Here is a 19035-nt window from a genome sequence, read left to right as displayed (position 1 = left end):
TTCAGTGTTCACCTGCTGGTAACAGTTCAGCCCTGGTATAAACATTTGACTCCCTGATATCTTAAGAGCCATATGTTATGTACTGTAACAAAGGAGCTTCTTGTCCCTTTGGGTCTTTAATTAAAAGGAAATTTCAACTGACTTTTAAAACGTTGTCCTTATCCTAAGTTGTTTGCCTGAAATGTCTTTTGCAAAAATGTTATTTGGAAAGTTTTTGAAGAAAGGGGTGGCTTAGCACCTGCTCCAAATTGAAATGTTCAATTTCAACCCGTTTTGCTTCTAATACTCAAATCAAACAGTACTCAAAAATGCAGTATTCTTTCACTTGTTAATTCACCATAGTCTGGACCTCAGCCCTGTTCTTGGGTCTCGTGGTGAGGAACTATAATTTCTCTTAGAACCTCCAGTATTAGCAAAATTAGTACCAAGATGATTTGGTCTTTGTATGATACTCATTTTAAGTAAAGTAGTAATGGTATTTAAGTGGCCAGCCTATCAACTGAAGCTAAGTTTTCTATTCCACATATTTTACATATCCATTCTTTTCTGTCCATTCTACCATCTTCCTTATTTAAGCCTTGATCATCTTGGTCTGATATCACATAAAAGAATATGGATAACTGAAGAGATCAAGAATTTCAAGCTTCCAGCCTCAGTACCCTCACATCCACTTTAAATTCCATTCAAAGGCCAGAGCAATCTAAATGCAAATCTATCACTTAACCATTTTAAGACTTTCCACGGGTTTCCTTTTCACCTTCCACAGGAGTCTCCAAAGTGGAGTGCATTTAAGATAATCCCCTGGTGGTAAAGTCAGGATCATGATGGCATGAGACATTCCTCTTTCCTCCCCTTCGATTTAACAACCCATTGGACATCCATAACTGAATATAAGCGCCTCTGCACATCACACGGGGACATCCATCTGTGCACTTGAAGTCAAAGGAAGCTATGGAGCCAAGGGAGTTATGTGGCGGTGACCTCTCTAGCAGAGGTGGTAGAAGAGAAGGGGGTAACTGAAAGTGCTCAGCTGCACTGGCTGCAGCTAGAGGGTTCTGTTGCTTTTCAGGAACACCTAGATTTCTGAGGAGAGACCTCCATGACTGGGTAGAGGGGAAGAAAAAAACCGCCAAAGAGAGCTGAAGGGACATGTTTCCTGCCATATGCCCTGGGATTCCAGCAAGAGGTCCATCCACGGGCCTTTGGGAATCCCCCAGTCTGGGATTGCCCTACCAGACCCTGGGCACACCTAAAGCCCCAAGTGCCAAGCACACATCCTCCCCCCACTCTGCTTCTAGTCTTTAAGAAACAAAACCAAACCAAAGATTTTATTTGAGAGAGATGGGCGTGCATGCATGGGGTGAGGGGCAGAGGGAGAGGGAGTCTCAGGCTGACTGCACTGTGCACCCCCCATGGAGCAGAGGTGGGGCTGGATCTCAAGACCCTGAGATCATCACCTGAGCTGAGACCAGGAGACGCCCAACCCACTGAGCCACACAGGCGCCCCCCCCCCCAGTGTGTTTTTTTAATACCATCTTCTTTAAGCACACATCAAACTTTAGCAGGGAGTCACTTCCAGTAAGAAAACCCAAAAGCTAGTGCTATAGCACCACCTTCTGGAAAACAAAAGAAAGGCTTCTAACTACCAACCTGATGAAGTATTAAAATCAAGGCCTTCGGTAAATAAGAAAGGTGTTGCTACTTTACATGTGGCAGCACAGGCGTATTTCATTGAACACTATGAAAAATCATGGTAACACAGGATCACAAAAAGGCAATGACAATTCTCCAGCAATGGTACCCAAAGACATGGAATACTACAATTTAACTGATAAAGAATTCAAAACAGGACAAAATTCAACAAGCTACAAGGAAATTCAGAAAAGCAATTCAATGAACTTAGGAATAAAATTAATGAACATTAAGAAGTACTTTCCCAAAGAGATTGAAATTCTAAAAAAGAACCAAAATGAAAATCTGAAGCTGACAAACTCATTGAAATGAAGAATGTATTAGAGAGCATTGGAAATGGAGATCAGATGGAAGAGAGAATAAGCAAGCTGGAAGATAAGGGTTTAGAAATGATTCAGGAGGAAGAGGAGAGAGAACTAAGATATTTAAAAGGTGGACACAACCTATAACAATTACCAGACTCCATTAGAAAAGCTAACATAAGATTAATGGTTATACCAGAAAGAGAAGAGGCGGCAGAGTTTATAGAAATAACGGTTGAAAACTTCCTAAACCGGGGGAAGGAACTGGATATACAAGAATACAAAGCTTAATAGACTTTCTCCAAGACACATTGTAATGCAACTGTCAAAAGTCAATGATAAAGCCAGGGGAAAAAATCTACAAGGGAACCCCCCCCCCCCCCCCACCCCCATTAGGCTATCAGATTTCTCAGCACAAATTCTACAGGCTAGGAGAGAATGGAATGACCTATTCAAACAATCGAAAAGATAAAAATTGCCAGGCAAAAATACTCTTAAGTGGCAAAGTTATCCTTGATATGAAAGAGAAACAAAGGATTTCCCAAACCAATAAAATGTGAGAGTTCACCACCACTAACACTGCCTTACAAGAAACGTCAGAAGTAGATCTTCCAGCTGAAAAGATCTCAATACACAACCTTCTTATTTTAAGGTGATCAACAGAAAACTATTTTAGAATAAAAAATAACTGCAGCATAAAGGTTAAAGAGCATTAAAAATGATAGCTATTAAAATCTGGTAACAATTCACAGCATAATGAGATCTTTTGTGACAGCTAATAAAGTATAAAAGGATGAAATTAGTAAATGAAGATAAACTTTTACCAGCATAAAATGACTCTCCCCCCCCCACCCCCCCAATGAGATGTTTTATTTAGTAAAACTTCTGGTAACCATAAAGCAAAAATTTAGAGCAAAGACCCAAAACAAAAAAAGGAGACTGAGCAAATCACCAAGGACAAACACCAGCTTACAAAGGTAGACAGAAACAGAAGGAAAAAGAAACAACGGAGAGATAAACTAGAAGGCAAAAGATAAAATGGCCGTAGTAATTCCTCACATATCAATAATCACCCTCCATGTAAAATGGATTGAGTTTACCAAAAGGCACAGAGTGGCTGGATAGGTAAAAAACAAAAACAAAAACAAAACAAGGCCCATCTATATGCTCTCTACAGAATACTCATTTCAGCTCTAAAGACATACATAGGCTCAAGGTGAAAGGATGGAAAATGACATTCAAAACAAGTAGAAACCAAAACAAGACAGGCATTGCCTACTTACACAAAATAGACTTCAAGCCAAAAATCATAAAACTGGCAAAGGTCATATGATGATAAAGAGGTCCATATACCACGGAAGTTTAACAATTGTAAATATATATGCTAACAACTGAGCACCAAAATACATTAAGCAAATACTAACAGATCTTAAGGGAGAAATAGACAATAACATAAGAGTAGGGGACTTCAATACCCCACTATCACCAATGGGAAGATCATCCAGACAGAAAGTCAACAAGGAAGATGTGCAGAAGAGTGGCCTAGTGATCTAAGGCTCTGGGTTAAGAAAATCAACAAGGTGAACAGTGGAATGCAATCATACTTTAGAGCAAATGAACTTATTAGACATACACAGAATTCATCAAACAACAGAATACACATTGTTCTTAAGTGCACATGAACAGTCTCCAGATCATATGATAGGACACCGAACAAATCTCAGCAAATTTAGATTGAAATCATACTATCTTTTCTGACCACCATGGTATGAAACTAGAAATCAACAAGGGAGAAATGAGAAAATCTATAAATATGTGGAACCTAAACAACATATTCCTCAAAAACACATAGATAGGTCAAAGAAATCAAAAGGGAAAGAAGGTAAGTTTATAGTAATAAACACGGATGTTAAGAAATTAGATCTCAACCTAACTTTATATCTCAAGAAAGTAGAAAAAACAGATTAAGCCTAAAGTTAGCAGAACAAGAAAATAATAAAGACCAGAACAGAAATAAATGAGACCAGAGAAACAAGAGAAATGGTCAACTGAACTAAGAGCTGGTTCTTTGAAAGGTAAAATTGACAGACTTTTAGCTAGAGTAAGAAAAAGAAAACTCAAAATTAGAGAGATTACAACTGATACCACAGAATAAGAAACTAATATGAACAAATTACGTGCCAAAAAATTACAGAACACAATACCCATCAAAATATCAAAGGCGTTCTTCACAGAAATAGAACAATCCAAAATTTTTTGTGGAACCACAAATGACCCCAAATATCCAAAGCCATCTCAAGAAAAAAGACCAGCACCAGAGGTATCCTTGAACAACATGGCAGTTAGGGGTGCAGACCCTTCATGCAGTTTAAAATCCTAGTATAACTTTTGACTCCCTTAATATTAGCCTACTGTTGACCAGAAGCCTTACCAATAACATAGTCAAAAAACATTTTGGGGCGCCTGGGTGGCTCAGTCGGTTAAGCATCTGCCTTCAGCTCAGGTCATGATCCCGGGGTCCTGGGATTGAGCCCCGCATCGGGCTCCCTGCTCATCGGGAAGCCTGCTTCTTCCTCTCCCTCTGCCTACCGCTTCCCCTAAATAAAATCTAAAAAAACCCCCCATATTTTGTATATATAGTGTATTCTTAAAGTAAGCTAGAAAAAAAAAGGTTAAGATCGTAAGGAACATACATTTACAATACTGTAAAAAATTCACGTGTAAGCAGTCCTACACAGTTCAAACTCATGTTGTTCGAGAGTCAGTGTATACTAGTAAAGCCATAGTAATAAAAACAGTATGGTACTGGCACAGAAATAGAACAGGAGAGAGGCCAGAATCAAATCCTGGCATATGTGGTTCACTACTACTCGACAAGGGAGCCAAGAACACCTGATGGGGAGAGGATAGTCTCTTCAACAAGTGGTGCTGGGAAAACTGTGGAGAAACACATGCAGAGAACAATGGAATTGGACCCCTACCTCACACCACTCACAAAACTTAAATCTACCAAAGACTTAAACATAAGACAAGATGCTGTAAAATTCCTAGAGGAAACATAGGAGGAAGCTCCCTGATATTTTTTGGGACATAATGCCAAAAGCACAAAAAAGAAAAGGAAAAATTAACCAGTGGGACTACGTCCAAGTCAGCAGCTTATGCAACCTTCATATTTGCGTTGACAGATGTTTTGTAACTTTGTATCTATGACTAGCGGTTGTGCAGGTGTACTTCTTCCTTTATGATCTGGGATACAAAATTGAGACCCGTGTGGTTATGTCAAAGCTCTTTAGCCCCCTGTAACTCGTCGGCTTACCCTTCTAGTCTCACGTGCGTACCTCGACTCCTACGCACCAGTACCACTCAGCTGCTCGCAGCTCTCCCACGTGAACTGCAGAATCTGGCCTCTTCCCTTTTTATTTTATCCTGTTGACCTGGAACTCTTCTCCCTTATGACTAATTCCAGTTCTCCAGAGTCTAGCATCACTTCCTCCTCCAGGATGTTAACCTCCTCTTCTGCATCCTCACAGCCCTGTGCTCATTCACCACACAAGTGTTAGAATAATTCAGACGTCTACCACCTACCTTGGATCATACCCTTCTTACTTAGCCTGGTATTCATATCGGCATCTTCCACGTAGAAGATACTTGTATTTGAAATCCACTGCAATAGCACTCTCACAAGAGAGATGGAGAACAGCATACTCCTCCGCTGTAAACTCTCAGATAAGGAGACTGAGGTATTGGTATCTTCTTGTTTTCAACTCTCACCTGAAGGTATTAAAAGCTGGAGTTGAGAGTCTGACTCCTACCTGTGGGATGGGGTAGGTTTTTAACACCATTAAACTTCTGCTAACTAGGACTGAGAGCCACTACAATGAAAAATGAGTGTCACACAGTTTAATGACCTGAAATTCAAACAGTGATAACAAAAGTTTAATAGTTGAGATGGTGGTTGAGACACAAGAAAATATTTTCCATGTCACTAGAGCAGTGATTCCTTGGGTCTGGGGACTCAATGTTGTGAATTCAATGAAGATACAAAACTGCACATGCAAGCAAAAGTTTACATAAAATTTTAGAACATTCACAAACAGATCCAAATCGAAGGAACCTAAATCAAGAACTCTGTAAAAAAATCAATTCAATTAAGAGGCCTAACAAGCTTAGTGCCCAGACAGGCACCACATTTCATGCTGATTATACCCAGATAAAATCCCAGAACGCCCATTTGGATCCCAGGGGAGGCATAAAAAGGAATCTCTTTAACATGTGGTTAATGTGTTCATTAGTACTCTTTAGAGTATCTTATCATATGCCAAGAGACAGTTCAGTCTTGTTGGGTTTAGTTTCTGTGTAAGCATGAGATAGGCAAATTATGTAATACCATATATTCTTGTTGTTTCTCAAAATATGTTAATGTCCTATTTAGAAATGCATTTTTTGGAGAGATTATAACAAATAAAGCCTTTATTAACAGGCTGTTAAGGAAAATTTCAGTGTTTCCTTAAAAAAGCTGCTTTATTGACTTCAGTGGCAAATTTATAAAAAGTTCACGTCTTGATCTAAGCAGAATTATGATTCACATTATTAACATAATGACAGTTGCACGTGTACAGTTAATGCACTCATACTGTACACCGAGAACATGTCCAAGGGGCAAGTTTCAAGATTAAAAACCATAATGCCTTGAACTCAACAGCATGATTACAAACAGGTATTATTTAAAAACGACAAATGTGTATGCTTTACAACATTTCCTCTTCTCTCTTCATTCTAAAAGCTCATTTACTTCATTAATAATTTATACTTTAAAAAATGCTTTTATAATTTTTGCAGTGAATGGACTTAAAATGAATGTTTGAGTCTTTAAAAATTTTTTAATGACTGATAACATCAATACAAGTGTACTTAATACTGATCAATGTCTGAAATGTCAAAAACAAAAACAAAACAATCCTCTTAAATATGTATAAATACTTTTAAATATAGAAAACCTCCATCAATAGTCGAGACAAAGTATATTTAATGGTTGTGCTGGAAAGGAGAAAGGGGCGATTTGTGCCAGGGGAAGATTTAAAGATTTTGTTGATTTTGATAATTTAAACCTAATTTTACTTAGATATGTAAGGAACTATTAAAAATCACACCCACAAGTAAACAACTGGTAATTTGTTTACAAAGTGCAGTATTTCAGTACAGCAAATTCATCTCAAAGAAGCAGAGCATGTGGCTTCCTGGCCTTTAAACTCCCCTGGTTTCCATGTAGACGGTTTAACATTCAGTCATGATGCGTAACACAAGAAGCCTGTGTAGTGAAGCTTGGGCCCCTTAACACCGGCTATTCATTAATTCCAACATAAGAGAGTATGAGACCTGGAGAGTAAATTGTCAAAATCTGATTGATGAGGTACAGATTATCTGAATAAAATTTATAACCTGGTACCAGTCAGTAATCCCAACATAAACTATTGCTTTGTAATGAACTCTGTATGGTTTGCATGTCCTTCAATAACTGAAGATTTTTCCTGCTTTTTTCACCAGGTCTCGGTTTGGCAATGTCCTTCTTGTTTGTGGTCCCTGTGATTCCAGAAGAACGACTGCTGCTGTTCCCTTCTTCATCAAGAGTCTTTCTGGTGGTTCGCAAGTCCCTCCTCGGCTTCTCTACCTTCTGTTTCTCCAGCTACAACAAATAACCAAGCCAGGGAAAAAGGAGCATTCAATGAAAACATTCTCTTCCGACAACTGGTATTTTTAACTCTCGTACAAACTAAAATGCAAATAATATATTCTGGGTTCATTGTTTTAAAGCCTTCCAAAAACCTATTGTACCAGTCATTGAACACTCAGTGTGTAAAAATACAATGTGACATACAGACAAATGAACAAGAGTAAACACATCAATCCTGGTGCTGTTTCAGAAGGCAAGGCAGTGTTGCCAAAGTGCAGAATAGAGTGAGAAACAAGAGGGTTTGGGGGAAGATGTCACAGAAAAGACAAAAAATCTGACATGGTAAGTGAAGGATAGGATAGATACTAAAGGTGAAGAACAGGAGAAGAGTGGGTCTAGAAACTAGTCTGAGGGGTAACGAAACATATTCTAGATGGATGAAGAGATGTAATGGTAATGTATTAATACAAAAGATTTTTAATTATTTTACTATTTTAGAATAATTTAAACCAGAGAATTTATTTTTAGAGAGCTTTACTTGTACTTTAAGCTGCTGCCAAGTTGGTGTTCCATTAGAGAGAATAAAGTTAAGTCTAATGTACAAGAAACAAATTAGACCATTACTCCTACAGCAATCATTTGCTTATATTTATTCCTCTTTTTTTAAATGTGAACTTTACAAAAAATACTTAAAAGCTCAGGTTCTGGAGTCGAGAAGACCCACGTTTGCATGCCAGCTCTGCATTTACCAGGGGGCTAGTATGTCCTTGCACAGAAGTTACCTAATTTCATTTTAGCATATGCCTACCTCCCAAAAACAGCCCAGTTTCCCTATCTATAGAGTAAGATAATGCACCCAGTTCACAAGGGTTCCATGAAAATTAAATAAGAGGACATACTCAAAAGCACTTAGCATCGTGCCTATTACACAGCCACCAATCAGTAAATGTTAGTAAGCCTGTTCTGCTCCCAGTCCTTCTCCATTTCCATCAGTGGTACGGCCACACTCTCCGTCCAAATGATATTCAGCAGCAAGTCGCCCTGATCTTTCTACTTCTAAAACACACCTCCAATCTGTCGCTTCTCCCCCACTGCAGTCACTGATGACCTCTGACAGAGAAGAGCTTCACCCTGCCCAGCTGGTCTCCAGCCCACTCCCAGCAGTCACAGCAATCTCTTAAGCCACGAATCATTACGTTTCTCTCCAGACGAAAACCCTGGAGTGTGCCTTCCCACTGCACTTAGTAGGTATTAAATGGCTGCAACATAAATATAACTGAAAATTTTTTTCACATATTTATATCTGACTTATTCCTTTGGAAATCAAGAATTTCCAAGTGCTTTCACAAGACTTAGGTAAATTTAGAACCATTTAAATTCATCATGGAAGTTAAGGTTTGTTCATATAAAGGTAAGAATATTAAATATATTCAGTATTTGAAAGACGTATCTTCGATGATAAAATCTACTCTCACAGATTACAAGATGACGTCTTCCTTCCTAGCCCATTGAACACCAATTCTTAATAATGAAGGGACCGAATTAGTGTCTACAGTAACGAAATGCTCCCTGTAGCTCCCTAACTGTGATACCCTTCAGTGTCATCAAGGAAAAGGGTTTTTTGTTCTGCCTTGTTCTTGTTTTTTAATCATTAGAAACAGGAAAAGGGAAATTGAGCTGGAGTTACCTGGGCTTGGTATTTTCGAACTTTAGTTATTTGGTTGGCTTTGGCCTCCATCCTCCCCACCAACGCCTCTAGTTCACACTCTAAGTTGTCTTTCAGTTCAACAGTTGGGGATTCTTGGATAAGTTTCGCAAGCTGCTGGTGATCACTATACAAAAATAAAAGCAGGGCTTGGTTAAGTTTCTGGTTTCATGGTTAGATCCACCACAACCCACTCACCATGGGACCACTGCTCTGTGCAATAAAAAATGACTCGATTTCTTAAACAGAGCAACAAGATGGTTTAAAGGTTCAAGAAAGGCACTGGAGGCAAACGCAAAAGGACTTCTTAATTTCAAAGACCTAATTATTTATATTCCTACCTCCCCCAGAATAGTATGCATGTGAAAAGGAAAGCCTGGAAAGAAAGGATCTTGTTCCTCAGATACATCCAAACTTATCATTTAACTAAACTCAGTGTATATCAAGCTCCTGAATAAGGAAATAAAACTTAAATGTAAACCTTGGTCTTGAAAACATTTAACAGTATGAGAAAAGGGAGAGATTTCCCCCAGAACAGTTGTATTTGTTAAGGTCCTAGTAACTTACTCAGTGGTTGGTGCAAGGACTGTGCTCAGGTATTTGCTGAACAAAAGAACAATTAATGAAGTCACTGAGAAGTTAAAATGAAGTTTTAGAACTATAATTTTTTTAAAAAAAGATTTTATTTATTTGAGAGGCAGAGAATACAAGCAGCGGGGAGGAGCAGAGGGAGAAGCAGATTCCCCGCTGAGCACGGAGGCCAACGTGGGGCTCAATCCCAGGACCCCGGGATGATCTGAGTCAAAGGCAGACGCTTAACTGACTGAGCCACCCAGGTGCCCCTAGAACTAAATATAATTAAAAAAAAAAACCCCAAAACTAAAACTCACAAGCTCATTTGCCCAAATTCATCTTGTAAAGTCTGTAAGACTTCTGATAACTCTTCATTAATGCTGTTGGAGGAGGAAGGCGTTACTGACAACTTCTTACTTTTACCACTTCGTGAAGAACCTTGCTTTGTCAAAGGAACATTGTTGACCACTCGATCATTGCACAGGGCTTTACTGTGTTGCTTCATTAGATGCAAGACATGCTGAACATTGGCTACCACAGCATGGCTAGGACTGGTGGACTGAAGAAAAATGAAAATTAATTGAAGCCACATCGTCTGAATCTGTTTTCCTGTTTACTCCCTAAGCTGAGTAAAAAGACCCCCACCAATAGAGAGGCTATGATCTAAATCTCCTAGAGTAAATCCAAATACCAAGTCCCATTTAACCTCTGAAATATCTCCAATCCACCTCTTAGTCTCCACCCTACTGTCTTTCCCTTGCAACCACTTCTATTTGCTACAGGAAGATTCCATTTGGCCTCCCTGCCCCCAGTGTGTTCAGTCTTTAACTCCATAGTGCTATCGGCTCTCCTCCTAAAATATTACTCTAATAGTAATATCAGGTTGTTCTCCTACTTGAAATATTTGATGTTAAGCCCACTAACTCTAATGTCCAAACTCCTTAGCATACAAAAAAGTCTTCTATCATTGAGCTGCAACTGATACTCCCTGGCCTTATGTCCCACCATCCCCTAATTTCTCTGCTTGCTTATTTTAATTTTATTAACATATAACAACGTGGATGGAACTAGAGGGTATTATGCTAAGTGAAATAAGTCAGTCAGAGAAAGACAAATACCATATGATTTCACTGATATGTGGAATTTAAGAAACAAAACAGATGAACACAGAGGAAGGGAAGGAAAAATAAAGTAAGATGAAAACAGAGAGGGAGGCAAACCACGACAGATTCTTAATTCTAGGAAACAGAGTTGCTGGAGGGGAGGGGAGTGGGGGTAACTGGGTGATGGGCATTAAGGAAGGCACGTGGAAGTAATGAGCACTGGGTGTTGTATGCAACTGATGAATCACTGAACTCTCTCTGAAAATCTGCATTATTTAAATAAACTGTATTTGCACATACCATTTCTTTTGTGTGGCCAACACTTTTACTATTCCTTAAAACCCAGTTCAAGTATATTAACTTTTAAAGACTTCCTTAAAACCTCCAGGTAACGAAATGGTCCAATTAAGTAGTCCATTCTCAGATCAACTACAGCATTTATCTCTATCATAGTGTTTATCACAATATATTACAATTGTGTTTGCATATTTATTTCATCTACTAAATAGTGTATGTACTTCCAGGTGGTAGGGACTGTTGTCAAATTCATTTCTCTATCCTCAAATAGTAAGATGCACTAAGTTCATCCTTGTCACATAAACAACCATAGGAAAAACCTGGTATCCTTCTCAAAATTTCCAGTTTTGAATATTAAACAATAATCTCCATAAGCTATTTCAATTTACAAACAGATGGCTGGACTAACTTGGCTCCATGAGCATCATCTTGTTTAAAATGCAGATTCCTAGGTAGCACTCCAAACTCAATCAGTGTGGGGTCAAGGCTTGGAAATGTGTATTTTTAAGTTTGCCACTTGACTCTGACCAGCAGGTTTGAAAACCACTATGCTAACGGATACTCTCTTTTATCCTACTTTCCATTGTTAGGTAGCAAACTGAATCCAGCTTATATATGAAGAAGTATGTATACCATATCCAAGTCAGGTTTGTTCCAGGAATTCAAGACTAGTCCAATTATTTTAAAAAATCGATCAATGTAATGTAGCATATCAACAGTAAAAAGGAAAAATCACATAACCATATCATTTAATGAAGAAAAGCATTTGAAAATATCCAGCACCCAATCAGGTACTCTCAGCAAAGTAGAAACAGAAGGAAATTTCCTCTTTAAATAAAGAGCATTGACAAAGAACCTACAGCTAACACCCTATTTACTGGTGAGACTGAATGCTAATGTTCTCCCCCCACTTAAGATCAGAAAAAAAGGCAAGGATGTCCACTCTCATCACTCTTGCTTAATGTAATACTGGAAATCCTAGCTAGTGCATTAAGGCAGAGAAAGAAATAAAAGGCATGCAAATTAAAAAGAAATAAAACTGTCCCTATTTACAGATGACATGCTTCTCTACATAGAAAATCCAAACCAATCCAAAAAATAATTCCCAGGACTAGTAAGTAATTCAATGAAATCACAGAATGTTAAGTTCAACATACAAAAACTATACTAGCAATGATCACATAGAAACTAAATTAAAACTAAATACAACTTACACTTGCTCCAAAAAAAAAAAATATGTGAGTATAAATCTAATAAAACAGGCATGGAACCAATATGCCGGAAACCACAAAATACTGATGAAAGAAATCAAAGATCTAAATAAATAAATAAAAGCTATACTGTACTCATGGTCTGGAAGACTCAACATAATAAGGACATCAATTCTCCTAAGCTGATCTATAGGTATAATGTAATTTCAATCAAAATTATAACAAGACTTTTTTTTTTGTAGACAGAGACAAGCTTATTCTAGAATTCATATGAAGAGTCAAAGAAACTAGAAGAGCTAAAACAATTGTGAAAAAGAATAGAGAAAAGAATCACTCTGCCTGATGTTAAGACTTATTATAAAAAGCCACAGTGATCGAGGCAGTATGGTATGGGCAAAGAGGTAAACACCTATATGGATGGAACAGAATCAAAAATAAACCTTGACCTAACAAGCCTCTTACAGTATACAAAAATCATTTCAAGTAGATCACAGATTGAGATGTAAAATATAAGACTATAAAATATATATGAAACATAAGTGAAAACCTACAGGATGTCTGTCCTGGCCAAGAGTTCTTAGACTTGACAGCAAAAGCATGATCCATAAAAAAGCAAAAATCAATTAACTGGATTTCATCAAAACAAAAAGCTGCTCTGTGAAACTCTGTAAGAGAAGAAAGACTGGGAGAATATACTTGCAAACTATCTGACATATGACTTGTATCAAAATACAGAACTCTCAAAACCTAACAGTAAAAAAAACAAACAAAATAACCAACCCAATTAAAAAAGGGCAAGAAATGCAGATAGATATTTCATTAGAGGATATATGGATGGTAAATAAGCACATGAAAAGAACAGGACTACCATCATTAGTGTAATATAAATTAAAAGCACAATGAGATATCATACTCAGCAAGCAGCTAAAATAAAAAGTGACAATATTAAATGCTGGTAAGGATGGGGAAAAACTTCATCTCTTGGGCATTGCTACTAGGAATGAAAAATGGTACAATCACTCAAAAATAACTGGGGAGTTTAAAAACAAAATATACACTTACCATACAATCCAGCAATCACGTTCCCAGACATTTATCCCACAGAAATGAATACTTATGTCCACACAAAAACCTGTACACAATGTTTATACTGGTTTTGTTTGTGAACACCAAAAACTTGGAGCAACCCAAAGGTCCTTCAATGGGTGAATCATTAAACTGTGGTACATTCACACCATGGGATATTCAGCCAAGAGAAAGGAAGGAACTATGGATACACACAACAATTTGATGAATCTTGGGATTTATATTGAGTGAAAGGTCAATCTCAAAAAGGTTACATCCTGCATGACTCCCATTTTTGAAATGGCAAAACTAGATATGGAGTGGTGGCTGCACGAATATAAATGTGATAAAATCGCACTGACCTAAACCCACACATGTGTATACACACGTACACACCAACAAGGACATGTCAAACTAGAGAAATGTGAGTCAGGTCTGTGGATTGTACCAGTGCTAATCTCCTGGTTGTGAAACTACACTACGTTACGTAATGTACCTCTGCTACGGTACACCAGATGAAGGTACATGGGACCCTTTACTATTTTTGCAACTTCCTATAAATCTAGAATCATTTCAAAATTAAAAAGTTAGTCTATGTTTTTATCAAGATGATTAAAATTCACCTACAATTAAAATGGTTTAGATATACATTCTGCCTTGCAACTCTGCAGTCATCAATACAACCTTGATTATCAAGAACCAAATTCATTTGTCTCATTCACAATTTAAATGCTGATACACATGGTATTCATTTAAAGTGTGAAAATATGTATGTAAAATCACTATTCTGCTTGTAACTTGTAATATGTATTGGCTATACTAATTGCCTATGTATACTTTCAATAAGCAGTATATAGTTTTTAAAATTCCTTTTCCTATTATTTTTCTGGTTGTATTTATTAATGTAATTTTTTATCTGTTCAATCTATAATTTAAAACTCAGGATGTGTATTTTATGTCTTTTTAATTTCATTTTTCTAGTAATTCATTTTTATTGCATTTTACAAGTGTACTGGTCTACGACAACATATAATTAAAAATAAAAACTGATCCTTCACAATAGAGAATTTGAGGAACACTTGGCTAGGTGACAGCACATTCTTAGCTATTTGAATAATTATTTATTTATTTTTTTTAAGATTTTTAAAAATTTATTTATTTGACAGAGAGATAGCACAAGTAGGCAGAGCGGCAGGCAGAGGGAAAGGGAGAAGCAGGCTCTCTGCTGAGCAGGGAGCCCGATGCGGGGCTCGATCCCAGGACCCCGGGATCATGACCTGAGCCGAAGGCAGCCGCTTAACCGACTGAGCCACCCAGGCGCCCCAATTTGAATAATTATTTTTTTAAAGGTTTTATTTATTTGAGAGAGTGAGCAAGTGAGAGAGAGCATAAGGAGCAGAGGGAGAGGGAGAAGCGGATTCCCGCTAAGCAGGAAGCCTGATGAGGGGCTCAGTACAAATAACTTCAGAAGGAGTTTAGTTGAAAAGCCTGGTCTTTGAGCCTGTCCTGTTTAACCTTTGTATTAATGAATTCAATGAGAATTATCGAAGACAGGCAGTTAAATTTGGAGATAACACAAATAATGAACTAGATTCTAATGTAATGTGGGATAGGGTGAATCTATTCCTACAGAATTTCATTTACTTACAAATTCTGTATAAAATAATTAAATCTACAAGTATAGGGCCTACACTACAGAGGCTAATGCAAAGATTCAGGAAAACACCCGTTACTTCAGTTGACTGTAAAACTAATGAGAGGGAGCGACGATGTGGCTTCCCCCAGAACATTAATATGATGCTAGGTTGAGCTGACAGACTCTCAAAGATGACAAAGTCTCTATTTTGTGCTAGTCACACCACATTTAGAAAGGAAGAGAGTGATGAGGAAGTAAAGAAACTCATAAAACACATCTGAAATAGCTGAAGAAAATGGAGATGAGAATAAAGTTATTTTCACATAACAATTTAAATAAATATTTAAAATTTCCCTAGTCAAGGGCTCATTTGTTCTATGTGGATCTCTGAGAGCAGAAAAAGAACAATGAGAACTTACAGTGAAAGATTTTAACTTACTTAGGAACTTTCAAATAAAGTGGTCTAGAATTAATGAGTCTCATCAGATGTATTGAAAAAAAAGTATTTATTTTAGAGAGCAAGTGGGGAGAAGGGAAGGGGGAGAGAGAATCTCAAGTAAACTCCCTGCTGAGTGCAAAGCAGGACTTGGGGCTTGATCCTAGGACCCTGAGATCATGACCTGAGCTGAAATCAAGAGTCGGCCCTTCAACCAACTGAGCCACCCAGGTGCCCCTAAACTAACACAGTGTGAAGCATTTATTCGAAATGACCCAGTACTTGCTGATATTTGACAAAATTACCATCTCTACATTTAAACACTCAAGGAACAGAGGATTCAAGTCTATCTCTGACTGCCTCTTGGAGAATGAGTTCTGTAAGTAATATGCATGTGAGGACAAACAGTATGTGATTTCTATTTATTTAAATATCTACCTATATTTAAATATAAATGAACAAGATTGATACTAAAAACCCAATGCTACAAATTACTATTTCCTATTTCATTTACTCCTATCTGCAAACACCCCTTCTCCAAACCAGGGTGTCGGATTTTGTTCATAACCTTCCTTGCACATATGCTTTACCTGCTTTAAAGTCCCCCTTGTCTCTTCTCTGCTCCCCCAATCCCATAAAACCTTCTTCTATCTCTTCTCACATCACTATGATCCATATGGCAAAGGGACAGAAAAATGTTTTCAACATTTATAGGCATACAGGTGTAAGAGTTGATTCAATTCAAAGAGCTAGGTTGTAAAGAAAAAAAAAAATCCAGACTTCGACCAACTCACCTTTCCAGCTACAAAAGGCATATCCCCCAAGCATAATCTATAATGTGGTTGTGCAGCAAAATAGTTCCTAGAACCTTTCTGAATGGAAAGGAAAGAAAAACAAGTTTACTCACATGATGATAAAAGCTGACCATACACAACTAACCTGGAATTTCAGCTTACTGCTGGGCTACTATACTTGCTTTATCGATACTGGAATGTTCTCGAGCTCCTAATAATACTTGACAACTTGCATCCTAGCCTACGAAAGGCTAGGAAGGAAAAAATAGTACCTGCCAAAACAGCAATTACAGTCTCAGTAAAGAAATAGAGTGTTGTATGTATGTGATGTATGTATAGTTACATACACCTAAAAACATTTTAAGAGTAAAAAGTCGTTAAAGCAATACTGAATAATAATTAAGATTTGTGTAGTGTTTTGCAGTTCTAAAATGCTTGCATATATATTATCCATCAAGGTAAAAATTTATATGTAGTTATTACTTATCCCCATCTTCCCAATGAAGAAACTGAATGAAAGAGATCTCCTTATCCCAGGTTGATGTACCATACTGTTTTAGGAGTATTTTCACATAAATTACGCTAAGTAATAATCAGCACTTTTACTTATTGGTCCCGTTTTTGTACCTTTTCTGGTGGTTTTGACTTCTTTTTTTTAACTCTTCTTGCATTGGGAACACATGGAGTTGTCTTATCTTCAAAGATAATTCTATTTGTTTCTAGACCAGTCTGCAACTAAGAAAAACAGAACAACATAAAGTTAATGCTATAGAAATAAAAGCTCTTATTTAAATTTGAGATTTGCCATGTAAAGACCTGTAAAAACCTTATAGTAGTATCTGACTGAAAAACACATCATAGCTGTGTAACCTGTCTTGAATCAATCTGTGAATCAATCTGTCAACATTTGCCAAATATTTTAAATCAATACAAGTCTCTCATTTTATCTTTAAGTGCTATGTTATTTTTTTTTTTTTAATTTTGGAACTCTTTAGCTCCATTATTTGCAGTTGTTCCATAAAATAGAGACCTAATGAGTTAAATGCAATATATCTAACTCCAAACCAATGCTTCAATATTTTCTTCTTTTTTACACATGGCAACCACATCAGTGCCAGACACAAAGCAGTTGGAGAGCAAAATACATTTCTTCCTCTTTAAAAAACTCATACTCTTACAATTTAAGACAAAGAAATCGGAAATTTATGTCCAAAAGAACTGAAAGGTATGTCACAGCAAATGCTATTATGCCCTTTTCTCTAGAAGCTTAGTGACTATATTAATTTAAAAATAGTTTCCTATGCATATGGTAGAAATTCCATAACTAATTACTAGGGATATCAAACAAGGACTGGTGCCTTCCCTAAACCAACTTACAGATTTCCTTAAAAGAAAAAACAAAAAACAGTTGTGTGTATTTGTCTACAATAGTGGTTTTCAAACCAGCCTGTGTATCAAAATCATTTGGAGTTTATGAGAATCATTCAGAATGTCACGATCTTCTCTGCACCTCATTGGTTTTTTTTTAAAGATTTTATTTATTTTTTAGAGAGCGAGCGAGCGAGAAACAGCATGAGAGGGGAGAGGGTCAGAGGGAGAAGCAGGCTCCCCGCTGAGCCGGGAGCCCGATGTGGGACTCGATCCCAGGACCCTGGGACCATGACCTGAGCCGAAGGCAGACGCTTAACCATCTGAGCCACCCAGGCGCCCTGCACCTCATTGTTTTAAAAAGTACTTTAAAGTTCCCCAGGAAATTATGATGGAGCTGGAACAAACACTCAGAATCAATGGATTAAAGAAATAGAATACTAATAATTCCTACAATGACTGCATTCATTAGGCAGATGCCTACCTCAGGAGCATCTACATTCCCACACATCTAACAATGCTTTATATATAATAAACTGAATAGATAGAATTCATTGAACATAAAATTACTACTCTGGAATACCTATTAAGCCAAATGAGTTTGACTAGCATAAAAAGAACAATTTTTTTGAAAATTAACTTCTAGTTTATTTAGTTCTTCCTTGGTAGTGGTTATCTATTTTGTGTGGCAGAATTTTACCATTTTAAAGTACTTTCATTGTCTTTTCTCTTGTTTGATCTAATACTAGGAAGATATAATATGAAGACCACTTAATCAATGTTAAAATCCAAGCTCTGAATTGTTAAATATCTTGCCCGAGACTGCGAAAGTTAAGGTTAACTTAACTTGGGGGTGCCTGGGAGGCTCAGTCGGTTAAGCGTCTGCCTTCGGCTCAGGGTCATGATCCCAGGGTCCTGAGATGGAGCCCGGCATCCGGTTCCCTGCTCACTGGGAGTCTGCTTCTCCCTATCTCCCTCCTCTACACCTTCCCCCAACCATGTGCTCACACTCTCTCAAATACATAAAATCTTAAAAAAAAAAAAAGCTTGACTTGGAACCATGTACAATCCCTGGTCATTGTTATTCCACTATAATAGTTTTCACTATCAGAACTCAAAATCTTTACTGAAACAGAATTCAAAACCTTTACTATAGTATCAGTAATAACTATTTGGTCCCTT

The 19035-nt window shown here is 37.4% G+C and overlaps 1 protein-coding gene across 4 annotated transcripts in view; it reads right to left on the bottom strand.

Moving 5' to 3' along the window:
- Nucleotides 1-7291: 7291 nt before the first annotated feature.
- The window catches only part of CEP57 (centrosomal protein 57), a 33677-nt gene continuing 21933 nt past the window's right edge, over nt 7292-19035 (bottom strand). For 3 of the 4 annotated variants that reach the window (XM_021679111.2, XM_044919750.1, XM_044919749.1), the window contains exons 7-11: nt 17113-17220; nt 16486-16563; nt 10261-10502; nt 9353-9497; nt 7292-7677 (exon numbers count right to left, since the gene is read on the bottom strand). In XM_021679111.2, the coding sequence (XP_021534786.1) occupies nt 7444-7677; nt 9353-9497; nt 10261-10502; nt 16486-16563; nt 17113-17220 (807 nt within the window). In that variant the 3' untranslated portion in view covers nt 7292-7443. The remainder of the gene's footprint in view (nt 7678-9352; nt 9498-10260; nt 10503-16485; nt 16564-17112; nt 17221-19035) is intronic. The other variant, XM_044919751.1, reaches the window with a different exon arrangement.

Source organism: Neomonachus schauinslandi, chromosome 11, assembly GCF_002201575.2.
Source record: "Neomonachus schauinslandi chromosome 11, ASM220157v2, whole genome shotgun sequence".
Taxonomy (NCBI): domain Eukaryota; kingdom Metazoa; phylum Chordata; class Mammalia; order Carnivora; family Phocidae; genus Neomonachus; species Neomonachus schauinslandi.
Note: the sequence above shows the minus strand (reverse complement) of the source record. Positions and strands in the feature narration are given on the sequence as shown.